The 27,407-nt window shown below is 38.8% G+C and overlaps 1 protein-coding gene across 10 annotated transcripts in view; it reads right to left on the bottom strand.

Moving 5' to 3' along the window:
* KLHL13 (kelch like family member 13) overlaps positions 1–27,407 on the bottom strand; it is a 78,057-nt gene that overhangs the window by 28,631 nt on the left and 22,019 nt on the right. The window contains exons 1-2 of one of the 10 annotated variants that reach the window (XM_064669963.1): positions 5,522–5,923; positions 4,930–5,042 (exon numbers count right to left, since the gene is read on the bottom strand). The exons of 7 other annotated variants lie outside the window; for them this stretch is intronic. In XM_064669963.1, coding sequence (XP_064526033.1) covers positions 4,930–5,027 — 98 coding nt within the window. In that variant the 5' untranslated portion in view covers positions 5,028–5,042; positions 5,522–5,923. Of the gene's footprint in view, positions 1–4,929; positions 5,267–5,521; positions 5,924–27,407 lie in introns of those variants that run through there. 2 more of the 10 variants (XM_064669967.1, XM_064669962.1) reach the window with 2 other exon arrangements.

Below are 27,407 nucleotides of genomic sequence, written 5' to 3'. Positions count from 1 at the left end.
AAGGTCTCTCACCTCTAAAGGTCTCCCCAGAAAAAACCATTAGCCCTGGGAAACTTCAGGACAAACAGGTTGTGTTTTTTCCCCTCATTTTTACCAGTTTATTACTGCAATGAAATATCAAATTTCAAAAGAATAATCTGCTGAAATACCTATTATATAAAAAGCAAAAGGAAGATCAAAAGCCACAAATGAGAACTCTGTACACAAAATTTATGGGATTAAAAGCAGTCTTCTACTAGTAAGATACAAGCCCCTTCTATTCCTCATTCTTCCGATTTCATCCCTTTGCATGTATTGTCAGATTAGTTTAAAAAATATATGATGTGACCTGCACATTGACTTTAAACGTGTTGAAATTTGAAATATCTAGGAAGCAATGTCTTAAAATGGAAATGTTGCCAAAGACAGTTGAGTGTGTTTCTGTGTGAATATTGTGTGACCCATCAAATGCTCAGGAGCCCAACAAAAGGGTTCATTTACTAAAAATGACCGATGAAGGCAGCAGACACACACAGGGTGGTCTCACAAAGGAGAACTAATACAGGTGGTCTAATGAATTACACATACACAGCTTTTCCCATTTAAGTATATATCACTGTATAGCATAAATTCAAAAAGCTTATTGTAAAGCAAGTCAGATATTTGAAGATGACACAAAAGCATTAACCTATATAACCAATATAAGCAGCTAAAACCAGCGCTGCTTAGTCCAGAATATTAAGAATTTATTCTGCTTTTCCGCACAGTAATGGATTTCTACTGCTGTGAAGCATTTCCTATCAGACAAATTTCACAACCACATGACTCAGGATAGACCGACAGTGTTGCAAACCCTTTGATAGCAATATATTTGGAATACCACATTTAATTTATTTCTCCTAACATTAGTCAGTTACTTAAGAAAACACATGCAATGGACAGTTGCCATTTAAAATGTCAACATAGTATTCCATGTAAAAGGATAGAAGGCACTAAGATTACAAACGGATTATTCTTAAGAATTTTTTCATTTTTCTCATTTTTCAAAATGGCATGTAGGCGACTAAAAACACTTAAATGAACATTTTACTTTTCAGAAAACAGCTGAGAATATTCTCACATGACACAGCTGATAGAACAATCCTCTGTAATAATATGTTTCAATTAGTATTTTTGCATTTTTTTTGCATTATTGAATTCTTTATAGATGTCCATCATAGTTCTTTAATCTCCTGAGTTTCCACAAACATTTCTTCCGTTCGTATTAATGGAAGATGTGCACAACTTTGGAAAACAATATGACGTTGGTAGTGTGAATAAGAAGGAATTCTCTTGCATCTTTCATGTATGAGATGATGTGACCCATGCACAATAACTGGGATTTATGTTCCTTAGCACCTCAAAGCTGTTATATACAACCGAATGTGGAATCGTTCCTCACTCTGTCTGTAATAGTGCTTTAATTCTTAACCTCTACTTAGGTCAGTCTTTGGGGTTTTTTGTTTTTAACACATGGCAGTCATGTTAAATGACAGCTATGATGCCACAGAATGCCACTTTTTCAACTCTGTATTATTCACTTTGTCCTTTCCTCTGATTCACTTGCTGAAACTGCCCACATAATACATTAAGTCACCTAGGTCTCTGCCCACATAGTCAACACAACCACAAATATGAATATAATTTGAGTAGTGGTGCATAAACTTGCTGTAACAGCTTCCACACTGTTTGACAAAAGGAATCTATATTCTAAATCCCAGCAACATGAGCGCCATGAAAGAAAATGCAAAGCAGCCTGACAAAGGCATGTGCACGCACCCATAGCTGCACATTCCTCCCTCGCGCACTAAACCAGCTGTGCTACACCTACACATACTGGCACATGCCAGCACTCCAGTTTTAATAGTACCTGATTTTCCCTATGAAATGTATCTCTGTAACTTAAGGGAAAGTTCAAGCAATTCTGGACCAGTTCCACCAGAAGACAGCGAATGTCTGCATTCCCCATCAGAGCGACCCTTCATCCTTTGAATAACATCAAGAGTTACCTCTTGCAGTCAGGATGTCCTGAAAATATCCCTAATAAATAACTGGTGGTAAGCAAAGCTACCAGCCAAGAGGCAGCGAGTCACTGCTGCTCCTTCCCATTGCCAGGAAAGCAGTACCAGACCCAGCAAAACCAGCAGAATTCCCAGTAACAGAACCACCTCCTCGCCTACAAACTCACCAGCTCGTGTTCCACAGGTCCTTTATTTCATGTACTACCTGTCCACTACTTTCCCGCAGCACAGAACTCTCTGAGCTCCTCATACTCATTCCCCACCTCTGGAACTGCCACAAACTTTTCAGGCAGAGACTGAGCTAAGCCACCCCAGCAGCACAGTTTGCAGGACAGCCAACGTTTCACAGTGGTACTTTGTATGTAGATGCTGCTTCATCCAAGAACACACTTCATCCAAGAAGCCAAACATGCTCACAACCACCAGTCAGGGCATTTGGATACAGGGAAACTAAGGCAGAGTTCAGGTATCGGGTACCCAGACCAAGTGAGACTAATAAAATCTGTGTGTCCTGATCATCAGTTTAACCTCTAGATAAGTTACTTGTAAATCATAAGCAGCATGAAATTTTTTAAAGTTAAGGTCAACTTTACTAGAGGAACCTGGAAAATTGGAATTTCATTACAAATATAAAAAAAAAAAAAGAACAAACCAAAAAAACCCCCACACCTTTAGGACCTCCTTACTTTACATTTCAAACCCCACTAAAACCCCTGTTTTGTAAGATTAAGATGTCAAGTATTAAAGGGATTAAAAGCTCCATCACACCTTGGTATATCCTAGATCCAAAATACCAAGCATAAAAGTGTTCATCTGTGAATTCGAGAGTTTTATGGTCATTTATTTTACATCAATACATGTACTGTTTCACACACCACTTATTCCTCAATCTTTTACTCAAAACTTAAGCCCTTTGCCAGTGTGCAGAGTACTACTTATGACAGAAAACTTATAAATATGAATGTGAAAAAGACTGGATCACATAAAACAGTAGTAAATTTACTGTAATCTCTGCAATGAATATAATTAATTCTATCACCTATTTTACTGGTCAACCTATATTAGAAGGGGCTTTTTTAATCAGTTGATATATATTGCCAAATCAAATAGGTGCCATTTTGTAATGTTTCTCATTCTTTATAATAAAGTGTATGAATAATTTTAACACTAGATTTATGAGTCCTGCTAATGTCAGGTCTGCGTGCCACTAAAGAAATGCCTTCATAAACGCTGAGATACATTGACTCATTATAAGGAGATGATTAGGGCTGCTGATCACATATTTCTCATGCTCCAGATAAGCTCAGCATCGTATAGTTAAGCATGATGGCTAAACCTGTTCATGCTTTGAACACACCGAGATAATCAGCTACACCATCCCCAGCACAAAAGCTGGAGCACACACAGAGCTAAGATTAGTGATTTAAAGGCGACGCACAAAAGAAACACTCGGTTTCAGCAGCAGATAGATCAGACTGGGCTATTTCTGATTTTCTTGCATTTAAAAGTACTACAGTTTAAAAAACAAAAGCATAACATACAACGCTAAAGGCACTCTTTCCATGAAATAGGTTCAAATGCCTCACAGCTCTTCTAACACCATGACTGTCATTGTATTTAAACAGTATTTTTTAAAAACTCTGAATAGGTAGCAATTTATTGGAAATAGATTGTCTTCTGGTGGCCTTAAACATACTGGCTCCCAGTAAAAAGGCAGAAGCACTTCCATGAAAATTAATCTTAAACTGGAGTGTGCACAGCCCAGGTTCTGTACAGCCAGGTTATCTCCCTAAGCCTCAGCCTTTCTGACCGAGAACAATAGTGACCATGCACACGGCGCTGGATTGTTTCAGCCCCACTGTTATCAATGTAATTCTCAGGAACAACAAAAAAAAGGCATTGAGAGGACCTGTGTATCTCTTACAGCATGTCCCTACAGTAGCTGAAGCACAAGCTTATCTGCAAGCAGACAATACAGGCTTAAAAGTACTAATATTGTAGGTATTAGACTGGAATACTATTGGAAAGTACTAGCCTTTACAGTAATTTCCAGATAGGAAAGTCATCTACACAGTGAAATTTAAAGCAACTCTTCCTCATTTCGAAAGAGCTGCTTCCTTAAATAAAGGCAGAAGCAATTCAGTACCCTGTGCTTAGTATAGTTTTATTCCACAGAAGGAAAAAAAAGCCACCTGTATATGCTAACACAGAACTCGCAGCAACAAAAGGTGAACAAAAGCTGCATCAAGAGTTGGCAAGACAAAGGCATATTGTCACCATGTGTATTAAAATACTCATTTATATGAAGCTACTTTACATGGACAACCTGTATAAACTGTAAAAGGATTCAGATATGAACGATTTATATTTATGTTTTAAGCTTTTATTGGAACTTTCAATTTGTATTAAGGCTAAGACTTTAAAGAATAAAACAAGACCAAACAGGATGATTTCTACACAAGAACTCACACGAACAAAAGTGCAGTACAATACAGCAGGTGATTTCAAGCTCAATTTCCAAGTGCAAATGTCAGGAGGAAGAAATGTTAGCATATACACTATAAAGAAAGACTGCCAGCCTCAAAGCTTAACTTGTTAATTCAAGATCAGCTCTACAAATTAACAACAACACAAACTTTTCAAATGAACATATATAATATTATTATGAATATGGCTTAATCTGAACATTTTCTCTAGGTTTCAACAAGAAGGGAAAGACTCGACACAACATCCATCATGAAACATCCAGGATAAAATCTGGGGGGGTCTACACAGCAAACAAGAGAAAATTCTGAGTGCCAATGTCATTTAATATACAACAGGGTATTTTGCCACAGGGTAGTCTCACGAAAAAAATTCCCACCTTATTATCCTCATTTCTCTCACTTACATGTATGCTGGAGAAAGTGGCGATGACCTGGATGTTTTAAGCACAGGAACTGGGAATTTCCAGATAGCAGGAGAGCTCGTTTTCCATTTCAATGGCATGTTGTCACCACGGTACTACAATAACAGTAAACAGCGTTTCCATAACAGACTACCAACTAGGACTTCCATTCCACACACTACTGACACAGCAGTGGCTGCTGCTAAGAACAAGGAAATGATTCTGCCAATGCCCTTAAACCGATGCTTCCAATCTGTAAAACAGGGCTGCAAGGCATCTCCTTTTAAATCCTGCTGTCCCCTAAAGCAATATGATGATTCTATCCTTCTAACTCAACAATAGTGCCACCTCGTTAGGGAAGCACTGACTGCAGTATATGCTTTAAAAAAAAAGAAAGACTGCACTATGCACACCAGCACAATGCAGCTTTATTTAATAAAAGCAGCTAATTTTTAAAGAACTGTTTCTGATGCTATTGTTCTACCTTAACAGGAACACTGCAGCACTGTACTATATTCTCTTCCTATTAACCTCATTTCTGACCAATGGAAGCAGAAAAAAAAAATGGGTTTCATATGAAAATGAAACAACATACCTACTCAGAATACACTTGTCATCCTCTGAACATTCTTCTTTTGAGCTGCAACAATACAAATGGGATATAAATCTCAGCATAGCCTTAGGCCACGGCTAATAGAGATCAGTGACTAAATTCAGCAGCCTGTTTTCCTCCTGTGCAAGCTCTGACCAAACAATACAAGAATGCCATTATGGAAAAAGCCCATTGCAAAAATCAGTCCTTCTAATCCATAGCTAGGAAGACAAAATAAAGCACAAATCGCTGCAGGTTTCTGCATGTTCTTCTAATAGCTTCTGGTTCAGGATGCTCTCATTTTCCTATTCTCATTTCCAAGGAGGATGAGCAAAATCTCATGCATTTTACAACATGCTATGGGAACACAAATATCACTCTGTCTTCTGCAGTAGAGAAGCAGAGACTAGCAGGCTGTTAATAGCAGTCTTTGTAGGAACGCTATCAACAATCTAATTCTCAACGCCCCCCCAGCAGCTCACAAATTGCCTGAAGAACTGACGAAGCAGATGGTCACGCAGGTCCCCATCAGGGACCACTCTGCAACTCAGTGCTCTGCCTGGTGACCTCCCGGGGCTGATGACAGCAGGGAGCATAGGAGGTAAACTATTAAAAAGGGAATGGAGAATTTAATAGCATATTATGCATAAGCAGAGCAGGTTTCCAGGGAAAAGAAGGCAGAGCTTCAGCTCTATTGATTACCTTACAGGGAAAAAAAAAATAAATCACTTGTAATTTATTGCCACAGTCAACCAAATCAACAGTAAGATGTTTAATCTACAGATTTCGGAATAGTCTTTGTACAGCGTGACAATATTTCTGTTCATCAGGACAGCTTAATCCTGTCACCAAAAAGCCAACACCCTGTCATGCTACCCAGCAATGAAGAATCAAACCAGGAGCTATCGCTATAAATGTCTATAAATTTAATCATTCTAATAACATCTAATAAATGCTGATAGGTTTTTTGGTAGCCCTGAAACCTCCAACATTAATTCTGGGATGGAATCACCAGGGAATAATTGCTGCTTCTGATCACCAGTATTGAAAATTCTTGACCAAAACAGTTTTGGACGTTTGAAGCTGTTACCATAACCACAGGCAAGGAACTAAAACAACCCAGGATGACCAGAGTCAAGGACTCATTCAAAATCAGCTGCACCTCCTGGACAAACAATTGAGGAGCTCTCTCCCACTTCTTTGAAGAAGTTCTAAATTACACATGAGCACCATTAACCCCGGCAACAAATTTCACAGGAACTGCTATCTGAGATGCTGAACAGACATCACTGTGTAGGACAACAGTGTTTTATATGCTATTACTATTAAGAAACACTAGTCCTGCAGAGCATGCAGTATTAGCATAAAAAGTCATACTTTTAGCAAAATAATTCATGCATTTACATGCCAACAGGCACGCTTGGCTGCACACACGGTAAACACTGCGTGCAGTCTCATACCCACACATAACACCAGACTACCAAATCATGCCAGCTCTGCACTGAAGGCCTAGAAGTCAAGTTGAAAGATGTCAGGTAGCAGTTATTATCATCACAAAGAAAAAAAATCCCCATTTTGAATTCATACACTCAACTGTCTTAAAATACGATAAGCAAGTGCTGTAACTCCCATCCTCACACTGAGTGCAGCCAGTGCAATAAACTAGTAACTGCTTGTAATATCTCTATTTCCTTGCTCTGTTAACCCCAAGGAGATGATCATGTTTTATGTATTAGCAGTGGCATTACTAATACTAAAGAATGAGGCTAAAGACACTCAATGCACCACTTTTCCAAAAGTAACTCTTGAAATACCCTTTTAACCAGTAAAAGCCTACTCAGGCCACAAAGTCATTGCCAAGCATTCACTGGCATTTAAGTCAATCAAAGCACATCCAGAAATCAGACTTATTTTTCACTTTTGACCCCAAGAAGATCATTCAGCCTACAGGACAAAATGAGTCCTCAAAAACCTGCTCCCCCTTTGGGTGCTTCTGATCTCATTTATTTTTCCAGTAAATCTAAAAGCAACCTAAATAAAAACTTTACAGGAAAATCCAGTAGCAGTAAACATTTTTTTGAAAGCACACGAATCCCAAGCACTGCCCAACCAAATCTCCTCCCAATGTCCAGCACACACTATTCAAACTGCCCATGTACAAAATGCAGAATTGAAGAAAGTAGCAATACCAGGTACTCTAAAAATAGAGAAATGCTTTTCAATTGCTAAAGAACAACCATGTGAGAAATGAATCACCTCTCTGCACATAAGGAGAAAAAACAAATCAAATCCCATTTTCTTCCTGACAGTCACAGAGTGGTTGCATATTCACAGGGAAAATACTATTATAATGTATTTTACACTATACATTAACTATTCCTACGACAACAGAAAATCACAGTATATTATTCTGATATTTTAATTAAGACCTCAAAATAACAGTCTAGTTACACATGTAAAAATATGAGAAAAGAAATCTGATCTCCTGGTGTGCATTGCACCTACTGAATATACATTTTCTGTTCTCATATTACAGTGTTTTGCCACTCATCCCCAAATGAACTGGATCTGAGGGCCAAAAGCAGCAATACAACTCTGTGCAGAATTCTACTTGCTGGGAAAACAGTTATTTCCAGACAAGTGCTCTGAAAATACAACAAATTGACACACAAACCAGAGATCTGCTTTAAGTTTAAAACCCTTAAATGCTGAAGTCCCATGATAACTGCACAGATTACACAGCATCTTGGGACCATATAAGGAACTTGTTTTCTGTGGTTTTCTCACAAGCAAGTTCACACCCAAAATTAAAAACACTTATAGCTTGCCTAAAGTTACATTCTACTTATTATCTCAGTCTCTTACATATCCTTTACTCTGTGTACAAAAGATGAGAAAACCTCTGGGTTTTAAGCAACCATTTCTATGCTTGTGTTTCCAAAGCTGCACTGAGCAGATAGAAAGCAAGGAAGTGACAGTGTCAAGCACTTCTGCAAAAATTTCTCCATAAAGGAAAGGAAGAGGTGCATAAGAAGGAAAAAAAAAAGTAAATAAGGCCACCAAAAGCAAGATCCCAAGATGCCACTTTACAGACCTGAGATGTTAAGGAAGGCCAGAAGCTACTGACTGGGGCTGTACAGCAGTGAGGCTCTGATCCCACAGTGAGAAGGGACACTGAAGAGATGTTAAAAGAGCAAAGCATTTCTTAACTCTCTTCCTCCACCCCTGCACCCCAAATCCTGCTTCACTATTGACCAATGACCAAGATTTAGCCCCAAATGAGAGGAGCAGGCGCTCAACACCATACACAGCAAGCACATGATCAAGTCACACACAAAACCAACCACCCCCTGCCAAAGGGCTGATCTCAGCACCATTTCTTCTGCAAGCCCTCCCTGATCTTCAGGGCAGGAATGCAGCTAAACCCACGTCCCTTGTGACTCCTTTTCCTTAGGATATCCTCTTCCTTTTTTTGTGCAACTTGAACGCTAACTCACACTGCTTCGTACATACCCACTGTCAACATGTATGCCTTTGCTGCTTTTTACCTGTATTATGAAATAAATGCTGTCCTCTTACAGCCCACCACATTTACATTTCTGGAGCATGTATACTTCCAACAAAACTTTTAAAACTATCTCTGCATTTCCCATAAGACTTCCCTTCACAGCTGTTCAAAGAAAAAGGCACAGGCAGAAAGATGTATCGGAGCCCAGGCAACGTAAACCTATACTAGTGTGAAAATACTTATTCTTAGCCTCGGAATGCCACATGAATTTTTCTAGGAAAACTAAGCAGAATAAAAGTCAACTTCCAGAAATGCCGCTGGATTTTCCTCAGTTTGCACAGATCAAGTTTAACTTTCCTCAGTCCGTTAAAAAAAAAAACTGAAAAAAATATTTGCTCACTGAAGTGATTTGGTGCAGTTAAAAAAATTTGCTGTTCCACTCTAACAAGCTACTTACCTCTCTCCTTCTATTCATCTACTAAGTATCAGAGGAACTGAAAGCACTAGATGAAAACAGGGTTATGCTATATGGAAACTTTCTCAAGTCTTGCAAACTGTTTCTAGCATGACCTGAAAAGTCTTCTCACTTCCAGAACCTCAGGCTTCTTTTAGCTTTATAGAAAGAAAAACAGTCAAAGTTACAGAGATAGTGTGATTTACATCTCCTATTTTCATCTAGAAATTTAAACAGAAAGGTCTAAATATTTGTGTCACAAATATTATGTGTTTAATATTAGACTGTTTCCTGCTCATGAAGTGTTTGTATAACAAAAGACACCAGACTCAGATACACAGACAAACACTTTCAAATGGTGGTGGTAAGACCAGTAAACATCTTTAAACTTTTGAGATTCTTTTCCCCAAAACCCATGTTCTAAAAATTGAGACAAAGCCCTGCTTCCATTTTAAAACAGGTATTTGTTATTATATGACAAACCCCCTGATTTATTAGCACTAGCAAAGCTCACTCTTAACTGAAGGCAGAAAATCAGTTTCACATTGGGAGGAACTGCTCTGATCTTTTCCATATCTTCAAACTACCAGCCTGCTGAGCTGATGCATCCTACTACACAAGGCCCTTTTGATACAGAATGAAATAAAGCAGAACCTCCAAAATCCAATAAAGTATTCCCAAAGCAATGGAGCTCAAATGCAATAATAATTTCAATATCAAATCATTTCAGCAGTTTAAATATGGTTGTAAAGACAGAAGTCTGAAACTGAACAAATAAGGAGCAAATAAGGATGCAAAAAATTTCTCTTCAGGTTCCCTAAAAAACTGACCGTGTGATAGTTTAATAGGCTTCCTTATTCAGCTCTTTCCCCTTCACATGGGTGCTTCTCATGCCTCTACCTCTGGCTTTTCAGTCTATTAAACTGCAGCTGCTCCAAATAACTGAAAGAGAATAATTAAAAGATGGTGTTGACAGTATTGCCCTATATGTGAGTCAGTTAATTAATACAATTTCTTTGACTATATATTGTGAAAATATTCACACCAAAATTCATATGAAGGGAAAACAAATCTCTGTCTAAGAATCCAGCAGAAACCGGTCCTCTTGCAGTAATACTGTAACATTCCACAAATATTGAAATACAGAAAAAAATTGGCAATATTCACCTGGCAATGCTTTTACCGAAACTGCAACTATTCTAGAAACACCAAGGATCTATCTTGCTAAGAAACAGAGTTTCAGTTATTTTTTTTTAATTTCATTAAGAAATAAGCTTTAAAATAGCTCAAGACAGTTCTGACAATTACACATTTACTTTGACTTACTATCCACTATGCTGTCCCAGAGAATTTTTTTTAATAACTGGAGGTAAAAAAGCCCTCAGACACCAGATATAAGTTACAGCATCTTTTGGAAGCAGTTGTACTGTAGACATCAACATGCACATGGCCTCATAAATGGAGAAGAGACGCTTACAAAGTAGTTACTATCAAATACATTTAATTCTCTTAAATTGGTCTGACTGCTCAAGGAACAAGGAACAATCATAAAGCGTAAAGAAGTGAGATAAAATGGGTTTGCAGCCAACCCCTCCTGCTGTCAAAATGCTGTAAGTAGTGCAGGTTCCCATCTCTATAGCAATACGTGTAGGGCCATTTCTAAAACAGGGGAAAAAAAATCCCCAAATCTTTAAATATTAAGTTAAGCAGCCAGGGCATGTACCACGTGTTTAACAAGAAGTACTGCAGTTTTCCATCCACCCACTCAGCATTTTTTCCTATATAAATGAGGAAATTGCTGCAGTAACGTTTTAGGATGCATCATTTCAGTGAAAATTATTTTTATACATAAATATATATATGCATACTATATATATGGGATTGTGTATATAGCATGTATATAAATATACATACTATATATATATATATACACACATATATTATTTCTATATATAATTTGACAAATGTATATTACCCTGCATCTGACACAGTCACTTCCCCTTCCTTCCCAGACACTACAGTTAGGAAAGATTCAAATTCTCACATGATTTTGAGACTACCAAAACGTATGTTCTTCAACAAACAGGCAGCAACTGTCCAACTGAGCAGGAATCATTTTGAGAAATTAATTTCTTCATTTCATACATTCTTCAAAACCCCATTATCCTGGTCTTTGCATCATTCATTAATGAAAAAAAATGATATTCTGAGTATGAAACTTCTGAAATTATTCAGGAACAGCAAACAGTCAAACACCATTTCCTATCAGGCCACAAGCAGCTATTTTTAAAACAATTTAAATAAAATAACTTCAGTTAAACCTTAAGTCAGCTTCCAAAAAACTTTCAGGAAAAGGGGGGGAAACAAGAAATGTGCAAATTTAGTCCATGCAGTATTCACACTTTTAATATTTGGAAGTGTTAATTTATTAAAATATTAAATTCTGTTTCAGGTATATTTTGTAACTACTCATGGTCTCAAATATTTCAAATCTATTCCTAAGTGTGTGTTTCTGGCCATGAAAGTGGTTTTTATGTTATGCCACTTGTGGATGCCCTGCATTTTCTTGTGTGTATTCTTGAAGAGGGATTGTTCTAAAATTGAGGTAAGATTTCTAGCAAGAAATCACTTTCAAGAATCAAGATGCACTGTTAACTTAATTACAAGCTACAGGTTATAATATGCAAAAAAAAAAAAAACCAAAAAAACCAAACCAGCTTTGCTTGGGCAAATTACTCTTACATAAAAGGCATTAGGTAAAATAAGGTCTTAAAACACTTAATAGGAGGTAAAACCGAAGTGAGTTAATGAAGGTTTCCAATCTTTGATCTAAGCCAATGTACTCTGCTGACAACACACTGCTAAGAACAAATGCTTTTGAATTAACACCAATTTATTCAGAGAACTTTGCTCATCTTCCCCAGGTGATTATATTTAATAAATCAACACAGAAACCCGAATGCACAGTCACAGCAGCCAGACTGACCCTGCTGAAGATAATTGTCTGAAGCAACAGTTATTTTTATTAGATCAAACTGTGAACTACAAAGAATTTATTTCTAAACAGCTTCTCCACAGCTGTTATGGTCTGGTGGTTGCACAATTTATTTTAGTAAAGTATGCCTAAACACATTTACACATCTGACTCAAATGATGCAAATATATTAAACAATTTAGTAATTAAACAGAGGCTAGGATTGAGCACCAGCCACTAACAAGTTCAGTATTTCCTGCACCACAGACAGCAAAGTGCAAACTACTTGAGCCATGTGTTGGGTAAAGTTTTATGAAAATATTCTTAAAATTAAAGTTTGCAGGCTTTTTTCTTCCATTATTTACAAAGAATCTGTTAGTCATTTTGCATTCATAAGCCTTACTGTCTTTATCCACTGGAGTGAGTTTCTGTGGTCCTTCACACCTACACAAAGTGTCCCTGATGAAAAGAGCAGGCACGGGGAGGCAAGAATAAAGCCCACTGACACCTGCTCTTGTGTGCTTCTGTAATGACTCAACTTCATTAAAAGACAAAAATACAAACTCTTCCTGAGCACAGGAATTCCCACTGCACTGTCACCTCTGATGTCTACTAAGCCACAATCCCCAAATCTCCACTGTGGGCACCCTGGCATCTTTATCTGAAGGCCAGAGTCCCTCTGGAAGACTGACAGAGAATGAAATGGAAAAGGTTTTGAGAAAGATGCTGATGCTTCAAGTCCAGGTTGTCAGAAATTGCTGTGTGCCACCCAGGAGCCAAAAAACCAGCAGGAATGCATCTTCTCCGACAAGACTTGAAGCTGCTGCACCATGCTGCCCATGGCCCTGCACTGCAGCTGGCTGGATTCCTTTAAGGAATCACAAAAGAGACACTTACATAGATTCACTCAATTTAATTTTCTGCCATCAGCATGTTAGATACAAATTTTTGTGAAACAGCAACTTGACCTTAGAGTTCAGCTTGCTTTCACACACAGGGACATGTGAAAAAGGTTTACACAGCAAAGAGTTTGATTTCAAATTTATCACTAATGTTAATTGTTTATCACCAGTAAGAAAAAAAGTACAATTTCTCTACACTAGAAAAGGAGTTTCAAGTCCACAGAGTATTCCAACTAAATGCCATGAGAAGAAGTAGAAATAGTACCAAAGCTGGAACAGCTGAAGAGGCCATGTGAGAAAAAGGGAGTCTTGTACTAAACACCATACTTTAAATTTCTTTTTTTTCCTCCCCCTAGGAGCCAGAAACAATCAGGAATCAACTCCTACCAAGTGACAAAGGTAGGTGTTGTCCAAAGACTCCTTCCCAAAAGACAACATGGGGAAGTCCCTGGTTCATTTACCCAGGATCCTCCCTTCCTCAGCAACCAAGCCAGTGATAACCTCCACAGTACCTCCTCCCAAAAGGAAAGCAAAATCAAGTAACCAGGTCTGTTGTTTTGATGCACTTCCACACCCAATAGCAGCAGTGAGAACTGACAAAAATGGATAGTTTTCACAGGTTCTTTCACTTGGGAGGGGGCCAGGAGCAAAGACACTGAGGATGAGTGTTTGCAGTTCACTGATGATTTACACCCCATGGATACCTGTAACCACCATTGCAGCCCTAAGTGCACAGAGCAGCTTTAATTCCAAGATTTCTGCAGAGTTGGATACTACCTCTTCAGAAAATATCCAGTTATATTCTGTGGCAAAAAGAGGTGTCCTGCAAGTTCCCACTGGTGAGTGTTGTTATACAAAGGACCCAAGGCCACGGCCTTTCACATGGAGCTGAATGGAAGGTATAAAATCCATGAGTGTGTTCGTGCCACAGAATTAGCACAATCTTAGTTGCCATCAACATTGAAAATAACACATGAGACTTTAAAAATGCATACCTTGCTTACATTTAGATTCTTCCAGAACACACAAAAAAAAGCATGATCACAAAAAACAATTCTTCATATGAAACAGTTCCATTTCTCTGAAATACACCACTATATTATAATGTTAAATCATCAAATGTCCAAATTCCTGCATAACAGTTACAGAAATAAAATTACAAACTGCTTTCTTGTCTAGCAGCTATGAGAACATAAATTTAAAGAAAACTCTGTATTTCCTAGGCAAAGTTTCAAATGAGGTGAGTTATTTATTTCAAATTTGTTATGCTGGGCAAATGTACAAGCTATTAATTCACTTCCAAAAGCAGATTTAAAGTGACAGTTTTAAGATATTCACTTAGCAGATTGGAAGAACTCTGAAATTGCAATACCCCTATTTAGTGACAGTGTAACTATCTAGATAATTTAGGATCAAATCAGGACATGCTGCTTTGCATAAAATAATTGTACATAGCAAGAAAAGTCTAAGTACAAGCTGTTTTTAGAAAGGCCCACAGAAGAACAGCAATCTTATTTGCATTTTTAAAAGCTATGAAATACTTAAATAGTTTAAAGTCTCCTGATTACAAACTCTTATTTCATAACACTTCAAAGATCTGACTCTTGGAAACTGAAGTTCAGTGCTTTCTCCAGTGTCCACAGAGCAGCTACTAAAGGTCCCACCGCGGAGAAATTTAACCAGCACTCCACACACTCCAGGCAGTTTTCTACATCTTTATAGCATTGTACATGTGACCACATCCCCTCACCTGGCAAAACCACCCTTCAGTGACACAGAACTGACAATAAATCGGTGATGCTCAGAGGAGGAGAGGACTGCAGAGAGGTGGGTGGAAGGCTCAGCCCATGACAGCTGCAGCCACTGGAGCGGCACCACTTCCTTCCACCCACCTCTCAGAGGCTTGGTCAGCAAAATAAAGGGTTTAAATTCTGCAAAAACTCAAGGCTCCTGTGCAAAACAGTCATATCCTCCTCATCTGTGCTGCTCTAATGAACCACAGTAGGCTCAGGGTAGACCACGTAAGAGAGAAGGGGAAAAAAAAAGAAAAATCAGTAGATGTGGTGTAGAAGTCCTTGGGGTGAAACAGCATTGAACAGCCGTGGTGAGCAAAGAAGCAGTACAACAGTCAGCTAAACCAAGAAATATTGGTATTTCAGCACCTCCTACAGCTGCAGTAATGTACTTTTCTACAGCTGAAAATATCTTTTTGATGCACACATATAGAACATCAAGCAACTGTGATAACTTCAAGCTGGGACAAGCCTTTGTCTGAAACATTTGAAAGTAAAGCAGTTGTAATTCAGGTGTTTGTCTGCCAGGGGGAGCTGAAGGAAAGAGAAAAAATCCCATGTATCTCATTCTTTCAAAAGTTTCAGGGTTGTCCTGCACCAATTAATTTTACTATTCAAACTAAAAAGAGTTTTAATGCAAAATCAACCCTAGCAGTGTCTGGCACAGGGCAGTCACAGCCTCATCCCTCACAGGGCACCCCTGCACAGACACCTCCACTGCCAGAACCTTGCCAATTATGCCCAATGCACTCTCTCTATGAGTAAGTCCCTCTAGGTCTTTGAATGGAAACTATACCTATTTTTAAAGTATATTTAAGTACTTTTTGATCAACACCACAGTGAAGATGACAGCCCCAGAGACAGACTAATAAGGAAAGCATCACATGAAATGGGTACTAATAACATCAGCTTGTCATTAAATGCAGGGTAATGCTGCACAAAGACTGAGTTTCCTGTTTGTCAGAATGAAATTCAAATTATGCTGAAAACAGATCGTCATTTAAAGGCTTATTGGTCTTTTCTGCAAGCTTTTCACTTACCTCTTCTAACACAACATTGGCACACCTATAAATCTGCACGTGGTTAGAGCTGCTACAGCACAAAACTATAATTTATGAGCTACCACACTAATAATTTATTCTTTCATAGCACCAGATAACAAGAAGAGCTTAAAACATACAGGAATTGGTCTCTTTCTGCAAATGGGTAAAGCAAAATATCTAAACAATGTATTCATGGGAAACTGGGATTCTGTAAAACAGCTCAGGAAAGAATTGCACTTATAGACATGATAGAGGATCCCTTCCTTCCCCCAGCACTCTCAAGTAAACTACTTCCAACTTCAAAAACTTTAGCTATAAAAGCCAGAATGAATCTCACCAGAGGTTTCACATTTGGGAAAAAAAAAAAAGCAGAACGGGCACACCTTTAAATAACTCCCTTAAATGTTAAGGTCCAAACTGATCTAATTTCCCTTAGATCAAAATTTCAGCTTTAAAATAAGTGTAGTAGCATCCTGTGCATTTCTTGCAATCAAAACATTTTAGGAAAATCTGTTATGCCACCTTCTGGTATTCACAAGAACTACTCTACAAGACAGATATTTTAATACATTCCCATTTTAAACGAGAAAAACACCAATACAATCAGAAAACTCAGTTCATGTATGAAACTGATGCAAAACATGACTATTTGTAAGCTTTGTTTGATCTGTGCAACTTTATAGCTACGACCTGCAAGCTTGGACTAGCTTGTGTCCAGCCTAAAAGTTCCTAAGCCTGTACTGCCCAGAAGTTGGACTTGATGATCCTTTGGAGTCACTTCCAACTCCGGATATCCTGTGACACCTGCTGACAAATAGCACCATTCCCCCACATTACCTGATTTGAGATATGAGCTGTTCTGCTCCCTGCCCCATCTCACTAGCTACAGCAAAGGAACTAGGAAAGGCAGAGAGGGGAAAGGATGAGAAAACTTGTGCAATGGCTTCTGTACAGGAATCAACTTTTAACAAGCAAGAAGAAATACATTAAGAGTCTACAGTGCCACAAAAAGCACAGTAACGGTGGGGTAATTATTCACCAGCTCTCAAACACAGTAAAGAGAAAGCTTCACATGAAACTAGCAGATGTTTAGTGGAAAAGAAAAAAAACCCAAACAACCAAACAAACCACCAAAACCTGCATATTAAAAAAACCCACAGGAGCCTTAATCACATAACATGTTTCCGCTCTCCCACTATCAGCTTTCCAGTTACCATTTCTTTTTACGACACAGATTCACAGAAGCAACTGAGAAAAGCAGTTTAAAAAGAAGTGGTTTGTACAGAGAGGCTCCAGCAGTCACATACAAGGCCAGCAATCAAACTTCGCCACTTTACCTTCCACTACCAAAGTGTCCTTAATACTGTTGAGGGACACACATGTGGATATGTGAGAACAACTAGAAGCCCCCTTCCCTCTGTATTGTACTTGGATGTATGCAATATAATCTGTACTGCTAAGCACACACGGAAGGATGAATTTAAGCTATGACTTCAAGAAATTTTTCATCATTCCCAACCTAAGCCTTCAATATAAAACTGTTTCTAGATGTCAAATTTCCACCGACAATTTCTCAAGCAGAAAAAACTTCACTGAAGGAAGAAAGAAAACACCGAATTAGGTATGAAATAACATTAACAAATTATGTGGATAACTTACTCCAAAGTGCGTCAGTTCAGATGCTTCACTGTTCCTCCCAAGACAATCTAGTGATTCTCCAATCTTAGAGAATCTTTGATGCAGAAAGTAGATATTTCTGGTTATAATTTTCCACTGTAACTTTGAACTATAAAGTTGAACTATATGAATTTAAAATGGAATTAGGAAGTTTGGTGTAGGCATCGGACAAACCCAAGACCACGCTCAGGTATGTACAAGCACCAGAACCAACAAAAGACAAGTGACATGCAAGGACATCCATATGCATCCCCACTTGTTCATCACAGCTTCCCACAAGCCTCTGCATATTCTTTCAACTATGCATATTCAGCTCTCTGCAGTATATATTTATAATCATTTTCTGGATCTCTAAACAAAGCAAAACCTTTGTTAAACAAAGCTTTGCTCTAACGTGTTCTTACAATTAAGGTATATTTTACTCATTCTTAAGTTCAACAGTTTGTTCTCTGGAGATGCTGTAATTATGATTTTGCCCACACAAGGCAGGATGCTAATATGCAGGAGGGTATACACACATCATGAGAAATACAAAACATGACTTTCATCACAAGCAACATCATAAGTCATGCTGCAACATCTTATTTGCCTGAAAGATTTTCCAAGAACCTCAGAAATAAGTAATATAACAGCAAAGTTGAGCAATAATACTTCAGGAGAATTATGAAAGCAACTCAGACCAGGAAAAATGTGACTGCGACCACCTGAACAAAGTCTTGCTGCATATGGCACAAAGCATTGCCTGGAAAATGCAGTGCTATAATCCCACATAACCAACTGTTAAAATAATTTAAAAAAAGAGTCATGCACTGACATCAGTCATGCCTGAACTGCTCCTGCCTGCCCATGTATTTACAGACATTTAGAACTAGAACTGAATAGATTTCTGCAGTTTAGCAAAGTATTTCTTCACTCACTTGGAACACTGATTCTAAATTTCAAACCTAGACTGAAAGCAGTGTTGGTGTCCAGCAATTCAAAGGCAATCTCAAAGAAACTCAATACTTTCATGACACTAAAATCCTTGAAAGCTGAAGCTTTTGAGGCCTTTGAACAGCATATACTGGGAACATGAAAAGAAGACAAGATTAATTCTGGGGACACCTGGGAAATCTCTGCTGAGCCAGCCATATGCTATTCCAAAGCCAAAAGCACAGGATACAGTGGTCAGATTAGGAAGGGAGGAAGGCAGGGCAGTAAATCAGACGTTTATTCAATAGGGTCAGTACTGAACTCAAAGTAAGATGCAGTTGGTAGCTTGAGATAAGATGAATGTTTGCCACAAGAGTTTCTGTAAACACTGAAATAAAAACTGTCCAGTGAACAATAAACTTACAGGGAAACCAACAGGTACAGCAACTACTGGACCACAGGAGTTTTACATAAACTGTTAGAGAAGACTTTTCCTTCTTTAGCGCTTCTCATCAAATTTCTGCAAACTTATGTTCTGGCTCATATCCCAAATCAAGCAACAGCATGCACAAACACACTGCCTTCCTCTGTTTGATTCTTTCACTGAAGTCAAAACATAAGCAAACTACCAGCACCTTGCTGCACAAAAAGCAGTCTCCGAGGAGAAGTTTCTAAAATATGACAAAATTTTGCTGGATTCTGAAATTTGCATTCAGGAACTTTTTTTGGGGGGAGTGGGCAGATGGCAATAATCAATATAAACATCAAAGACTGATTCGATAAAAAGAAAATACCTATTTGAAGACTCCTAAGTATTTTAAATAATGACATTCAATAAACAGTTAAGAAATTGTTTGGGATTCTCAGACATTGCATCAAGGACCTCGATGTAAAATAACTAAATATAAGTATGTGTAGATAAGCAGCCTATTTATGATTCTTTTTAATCAACACCCCAGAACAACACACAAGGCACAGTGTGACTAAGCTTTTACTTCATTGCTCTAATCTGATGAAAGCATACAGAATCCAAAGGGCAAAAGTAAAATTAACTAAAATTATTATGCCTTGGTTTTCTGGTGTTGAATGCACAAATTCTTTTTAACAGCAAATTCCAGCAATGTGATTCCCTTCATTTACCCTCCTCCCTCCCTTAGCTCCCAAGTTCTGCGTTGGTCTTCTAACCCAGTACGTTAACTGTCCAGAGAACAAGGCCATTTCTGTTCTCCAACATCACTCCTCATTACTCCTGGAGCATGTACAGCAGAGAGGTGGCTGGTCCAACTGCACATCAAGCCAGCAGGCAACATGTAATTACTCCTCATCAGCCGAAGTCTTTGTCACCCCACTGAAGAGCAGCAATGAGAAGGATTTCCGGTTCCCAATGACAGACCAGTGATGTCCTGGCAAAGGCTCTGAGCAAAAGCCAAGACAGACAACCGTGTATTTTGCTATATGGGCCCAGCTCTAATTATCTGAAAACAGAAACGAACACAGTCACGTTGGTGCTCTAATTACTGGGGAGACAGAACAACAGAGGAGAAAACCTCACTATGAGAGCAAAGAAGTACCCAGACAACAGCCAAAAGACACTGCTCCAGCTAGAAGAGCTTTACAAAGCCTGAAAAGTCCTCTCCTTCAGTTCTCATGTTCTGCTTCACTCCCACATTGACTCATTCAAGTCACACCAATTCACGTTTAAGCACCTGCAAACACAGCTTTGCTCTCCTCATCCAGCTGGGCTTCTGAGGGACTTGCTGACTTGTTGATACATGACCTCTGTGCAATTTGGGACAACAGAAGCAAACTGGGACTGTCTGAAGATTTAACACATTCACTTCAAATTGATTTTCCTCCCAGATCTTTGGTTGATACACCTCCAGCTACCTGGCTGTCAGATGGGATTCAACTACCCTGTAGTGGGTGAGTTGGAGCAGAATAATGAAACTAGAAGTCTGGAATTTGGAACAGGGCCGTTTTGCATGCTGAAAGCGTTCGGAATCCAACGTGATGGAACTGGATGTGATAACACAGCTTGGGAAGATGGAAGGAGATTAGCAAGATGCTCAAGTTTCAGAAATGTCATAGGAAGGTCAAGCATAAATATACACACAATATTGTGTATTCTGACAAAGCAGAACAGTAGTAGCTGTAGCTCAGGGTTTTCTGTTACAGACTTCTACATTTTACAGTTATTAAATTTGCTATTATCTGCAGGAATCATACTGATGTCTGGATTTCAAGGTGCATCTATTTATGGGATTGGTAGTCACCAAGCTGCAGTACAAGATGCTGTTTGAAAAACTGAGCTGTTTTCCTGAACGGCATTTGCTGGTCCTGGAGGATACTTGTGTAACACCTCTGAAGATCACATGAAAACTTAATTGCTTCAACTTTCACTGTCCAGGGCAGGACACGAACGCGAAGACAACCCAACACCTCTCACCTTTACAAGATGTCCTTAACAACATTAGCAAGCTCAAACTGCAGCTCATTTTGTTTCAGATGCAAAACCTACTGATCACCCCATACAATGAACACCCAAGCGAGACTGAGTATCTTGGGGAAGTCAATAAAGGAATTTTTGGACTCCAACAGTATCTTCTTTTTCCAGCACAGGCTCCACCACTGTGCGATTACTTTCCAAGATATGTCTGATTTTGCATCCAAGTGAACTAAAACTGAATCAGACACATCCCAGATGTTCAACGACAGCAGAATAATCAGAAATGTATTGCCAAACTGCACATAGGAACATACACAGGCAGAACACCTCTAGCATTAAAAAAATGGAATATAGAAGTGGAGGGGGGAGGGGTTGATTGGTTGAATTTTATAAGACAAGTTTTTTTGGTGTTCAGGTGCAGGGGTTTTTCCTGTTCAAATAAGGCACAAATATATACATCCTTCAGTTGTTTTGGGGTAACGAAATCTTTTCCCTCTAAACAAACATTAACACTGTCATACACATCATACTGTGACCAGATGTGACCAGCACAAGTGTCCAGTAAATAAAGTAAGAAATTAGTCATTTCCTCAAAAAAATCCACTCTTTTTTCCACAGTTTTTTATCTTCCAATTTTAACTCTTAAATGAATATACTTAAAAAGCTTCAGATGACAATGTCGACATTCACATTTTGAATGGAAACATACTTCTAAAGTATTCAAGTGCACATGCCTGGCAATGAAGGACATAAATTCATGGACCTAATAAGAAGGAGAGAAAATACTTGTAACATCACTGCTATGGACAGAGAGATGCACAACTGCTAAACAAAATGAAATATAAAAGAATAACTAGAGGGAAATAGGACTGAGTAGGTACTGTTTGGGATTATTAGAGACTGGAAGCTTTTGGAGATGGAGAGAATACATACATGATAACTCTGCTCTAAGAAGGGTTTTCATAATTTTTTTCTTCCAAGTTTCATAGCACTATTCATTAAAGAGCCATTTTTCCTGCTAAGCAGAAACGTGACTGACCAGAACACTGCTAAGAGGTTGTGTGCACTCGGAGCGACAGCAGGACACAAGAATTCCACCCAGACACAAGTCTGAAAAGTGAAACTTGAGACTGAATATGCTCAAGTCACCATAAATGCATCCAGCAGACAAAAGGCACTTGTGTGCCTGTTTTGAAAAAAAAAAAAGAAGCTGAAAATCCGTTGCTTCTAATCCAAGATCAAACATGTAGGGAAAAATCCCCCCGGAAGCAGAGAGCAGCATACTGATGAGTTTGGTCATTCTTCAAGAATGATTTAGCTCCTGCCAAGACATAACTGCAATAATTTAAACTTTTGTTCCATGAATTATCTGTTAAGACTGAGACAAAAGTACACAACATCAGTCAATGAAACTACAGAAACTACTTCATTAGATTTCTTTAGTCTAAACTTGCTAAAAGAAGGTTGCTTAATGTCAATATAACCCTTGGAACAGAAATAATCGAGCATTTATTCTTAAGATGAATGCTCAAAACAGTTCTTTAAATATACTAGGCTAGTTCAATGAAAGATTTAAATGCCATTAGCAATGAATATGAAAATCGTGGAAGTCTTAAAAGGCACTAACAGAAAATCCTAGTCATGAATGATGCCATTTGATGCAGTAATATTTTCAACCACCTATAAAGGAAAATAAATCCTACCAACATACTGAAACACTCATAGTCAGGCTCCTATGTTTCATACAGTGGTGAAGAAAAGCATATGATTGATCCCAGTCACTTTCTCAGACAAACATCAAATCAAAACTATCACTGTTGGCAATCCTTTGTAAAGGACTGTTTTAAATAAGAACATTATTTCAAAAAAGGAAGACACTGAAATAAGGTTGCTGAAATTTCTTCTAGGTTAAGGTAATCAACTCTAGTCTTAAATCTGTTTTTTCTCTTTCTAAAAAAAGAGTAAGCCCAAAAATACTAAATAGCAGGCAAAGTAAAATTGAGACAGAACTGCTAATTTCAGTATATTTTAGGACACAAATCCCTTTTCAGCTGTATCAGAAGATAAGCAACTGTTGTTACCTCCTTGTTCTAAAATTGGCCTTTGGATACCTAAAAGGAGATGCAATGGCAGCTGGATCAACTAAAGCAGAAAAACACACAGCAATCTGGGATTAGAGAACTGTTAAAGACTAAGCCTGAGTGTTCTTTGTGTTTGATTTTAAAAATCACATAGTCCATTACGTGAGGAACAAATTAGCTCACTAACTGGGTCCTTTCATTTCTTAAGTCTCTTCTTCATTAGCTTGTCCAGGTTTTCTCAGTTTTCCAGATGGAAAAAAAAAAAAAAAGTTCCAGGCTGCCAACCGGAAAAAACCCCACTTAGATCTCTGCAGGAATTCAGGCACCTGCAACACACCTGTCATGCAGCACTGCTGCTACCTCCCCTCTGAGCACAGAATGATCCAGTGCCACCTGGCTTAGTAACTCCACTGCTCACCAAAGGAGGTAAAACATAATTTTAGATGACAGTGGCCACACTGAACTGTGCTCAGCAGGGCAGGACAAAGGAAGCTGCTTTAAATGACTGCTGAAGATCTGTGGAGTCTACCTTCTGTTTTCTGTAAGAAAATGAATCTTGTAGTTTAAAGGAAAAACTAAACCACAGAAAGCCACAAAGCAGACAAGACACATTCTAAAACGTATTCCAGCACCAGAGGATCTGCATGCTGTCCATCTCCCAACTGACTCTGGAGGTTTTTACAGAAATATGTCAACGCTGTTAACAGTGGCAGAAAGAAAATCGACTCAAGAATAAATCCCATCAACTCAAAAGTCTGAAGTCAAAAAAGAACAAAAAATGTGACATAATAAGAAGTGCCAATTTCAATGAAAAGCTTTTATCCCAATCTTCCCCACAGCTCGTGTACACAAACTCTTTCTGCATTAATTTCCTCCCTACTGCTCAGCTGTGTTGCCTGTTGCTGCTACTCCCTTGGCTACCATAAACTTCAATTAGTCTTCCTTCGGCTTGCAAAGGCAGGAGCTAAACCAGGATGCTAATTTCTAATTAACTTCTTGTATTGGGTTTGCATGGCAAGATTTTGGTAGCAGGGGGGCTTCTTCCATGTCCAGTGGAGCCAATGCCAGCTGGCTCCAAGATGGACTCACTGCTGGCCAACACCAAGCCCATCAGCAACAGCAGCAGCACCTCTGGGATAATGTATTTAAGAAGGATGGGGGGCAGAGGAGGGGGAGAAGAAACTTGCAGCCAAAGTGAGAAGTGAGAATATGTCAGAGAAACAACTCCACAGACACCAAGGTCAGTGCAGAAGGAGGGGCAGGAGGTGCTCCAGGCACCGGAGCAGAGATGCCCCCGCAGCCCGTGGTGCAGCCCATGGGGAGGGAGTTGTGCCCCTGCAGCCCACGGGAGCCGATTTATCCTCTGTCTAGAAGGAAATATAATAATAGTGTTTCGTTTCAATGCAAGACCCAAAGCCTCAGTGCACCAAAGCTCTGCTGCTTATCTGTTAAAAGACTGAACAGCAAAGAGAGCAGAACTGGGTCTAACTTGAAACACAAACAGTAAATGAAGTGAGAAAACTGAACTGTTCTCTTACCTAATTACTCTTTGTAGAAGAAAAGGTTCAGAAGGATCTACTCACAAGTTTCCAATTTCTAAAATGTAGATGTAGAGAAGATGGGAGTTGCTCCTTACACAAGGATACACTTTTATTCTTTTTCAATAAAAATCTCTCTTGAAAATGTGTTAAACTGAATTACTTTCCAATGAAAATCAATATTGTCACTTTTGTCACCACAAAACATTCCAGATAATCAAAATATTCTGTATTACAAAAAAAACCCAAACCAAAACAAACACGACACTGACCTTTACTAGTTGTTCTCTTTGACAACAAAGCATCAAGAATTAAAATGAAATTCAAAAGTTTAACTAGGTCCTGAGACATTTTAATATTATAAAGCCTTGGGTGAATGCGACAATATTTCTATCAACAATCTTTTCATTTTTTCTTTTCTACCCACATACTACATAGAGTTTTGGACAGATCTACATTTATGCTTTACATCTTGCCTGCAGCAGTACATCATTAGGGACGTGCAGTTTTGCCTGACTGGTAATTTGTTTGCCGGCTGGGGGGAGTAAAGAAAGAGTGTTTTGTTTGCAGGATCTTTTCACTTGGCAAGAGAGAAAAGACATAGGAAACGCAAAGGGTGCTGTTTCTCAAAAAAACTTACACGTTCAGACCAGCAAGAGCCTTAGAAAAAAGCAGTTACACTGCTAAATGGCTTTTATCAATTTATGTCATCAATTAGGATAAATTGGGAAAAAGCCATCTTCCACAAGTGTATGCTGCCTGTATAAAGAGTTACTGGCAAACAGGCAACACATTTTTCCAGAACTATTTCCACAACATCTTCAAAATGGAAGCTTTCCGCCCTCGTTATCTACTCGGGTAAAACCCATCTTTCACAAAATTAAATTATTCTGGCTTCAGACAAGCCCCACATTTCATAACCTCTGAAACTACTGAAATGTCTTCCTGCAGTGTCCCTCCAGCCACATTAATTACTACAGCGCATCCATCCAGTACTCCTGCTTTTCTCACCCCATCAAGCATGAAAAGCTGCTTTCTAATGCCCTTCAGGGTTCAGCTTTGCTGTTTTTGCACCATTTGTTCCCTTCAATCAGATCAACCTTTGGCAAACCACCCAACAGCCACCTCTGTGCTGACTTCCACGTGACCCCTTATGCACAAAACTGCCTTAAAAAGAAGCAGCGATAATTTCTCCAAAAAAACACCAAGTCAGCAATGGTCCCGGCACTTGGCAGTCAGAGTGATGATATATGGCAACTATGGCTTTTTAGGCACTCAGTTTGATTTTCCAGAGATCCCCAGACTATCCATGAGCTCTTACAGCAGGAACTAGGAGCTCAAGGCTGGCACAGCACAGGTTAAGCATTACCAGTGCAAGTGAGCTGCAGTAACACTGTGCCATTTGCAATCCCAGAACAAAAAGTTGGTTATCTCTGATCAAAAGCCACCAAAACTAACCATGGCAAGAGGTGCAAGGTGATTGCAGAGCACTCTGCAAGCACAGGAACAGCAGAGACTCAGGCCTTTCCACCAGAGGCTATTCAAACCAGCTGCCAACACCCACATGCAACATCTGTTAAGTCAGGGCTGCTCAGGAGCAAGGATTAAAGAGGGCATCAGACAACATTTAAAAAAAAAATATTCTCTATGGATTTTTCTCTTTAATTGAGAAGACTACAACAATGTTCAACACTGTTCCTTATTACTAAAAAAAAAAAAAAAAAAGAAAAATCAGCACCAAATATTCAGTTTGGCACCTTGAAGTAAAACTAATTGTTAAAAACATAAGTTGTGCGAAACCAGTCCAAAGACAAAATTTTAAGGCAGTTTTGTTAATAAAAAACCAACACACTTCATAGTGCACATAGGAGGTCATCAAAATTCAGCCATAGACACATGCTGGATCAGTTCAGACTTCCTGAAATGCCATTTACAAGCAGGGTAATTTCAGATAAGCCACATACACTAAAAAGGAAGTGAGACTTTAACAGAACAGGATCCACTACACTGAACTCCATGATACAAAACCATATTTTAAATCAGTGTAATTCTTGTTTTATGTAAACCATTCTACTGCAAAGCTAGCTTGTACAGCACACAGACTATTAAGGCAATGTAAACATCTGTCTTGTGAAAAATACATTCTAACACGCAGGATGCAACCTGGCCATGGACACATTACCAATATGCAGAACATAAAGCTTCAAAAGATCTATGGCTTTGCTCTCATCATGCTAAAACATCCCTAAAAGGGCCCAGAATGACGCCTGTACCGAACCAGAATACCAACAGCTTCACTACATAGCCACTGCAACCTTCAGTAAGACATTGTACAGCAGCAATATAAACCTCTTTTGCTGTTACATGTAGAAAGAAAAACCTTTATACAGTCTTAATGTAATCAAACTTGTAATCTCAAAACCATTCAGCAACTTCAACCTCTGCATAACATTTGCAGGAACACAATTGTGCTTTTGTGTTCCCAAGCTAAAATGGGATTATTTCACTGCCTAAGCACACCAGCATCTGTGCCCTAACAGATCTTGACTCTCAAGTCAATC

This window comes from Pseudopipra pipra, chromosome 13 (genome assembly GCF_036250125.1).
Source record: "Pseudopipra pipra isolate bDixPip1 chromosome 13, bDixPip1.hap1, whole genome shotgun sequence".
In the NCBI taxonomy this organism is placed as follows: domain Eukaryota; kingdom Metazoa; phylum Chordata; class Aves; order Passeriformes; family Pipridae; genus Pseudopipra; species Pseudopipra pipra.
The sequence above is the reverse complement of the archived record's forward strand: the minus strand, read 5'-3'. Positions and strand labels throughout refer to the sequence as shown.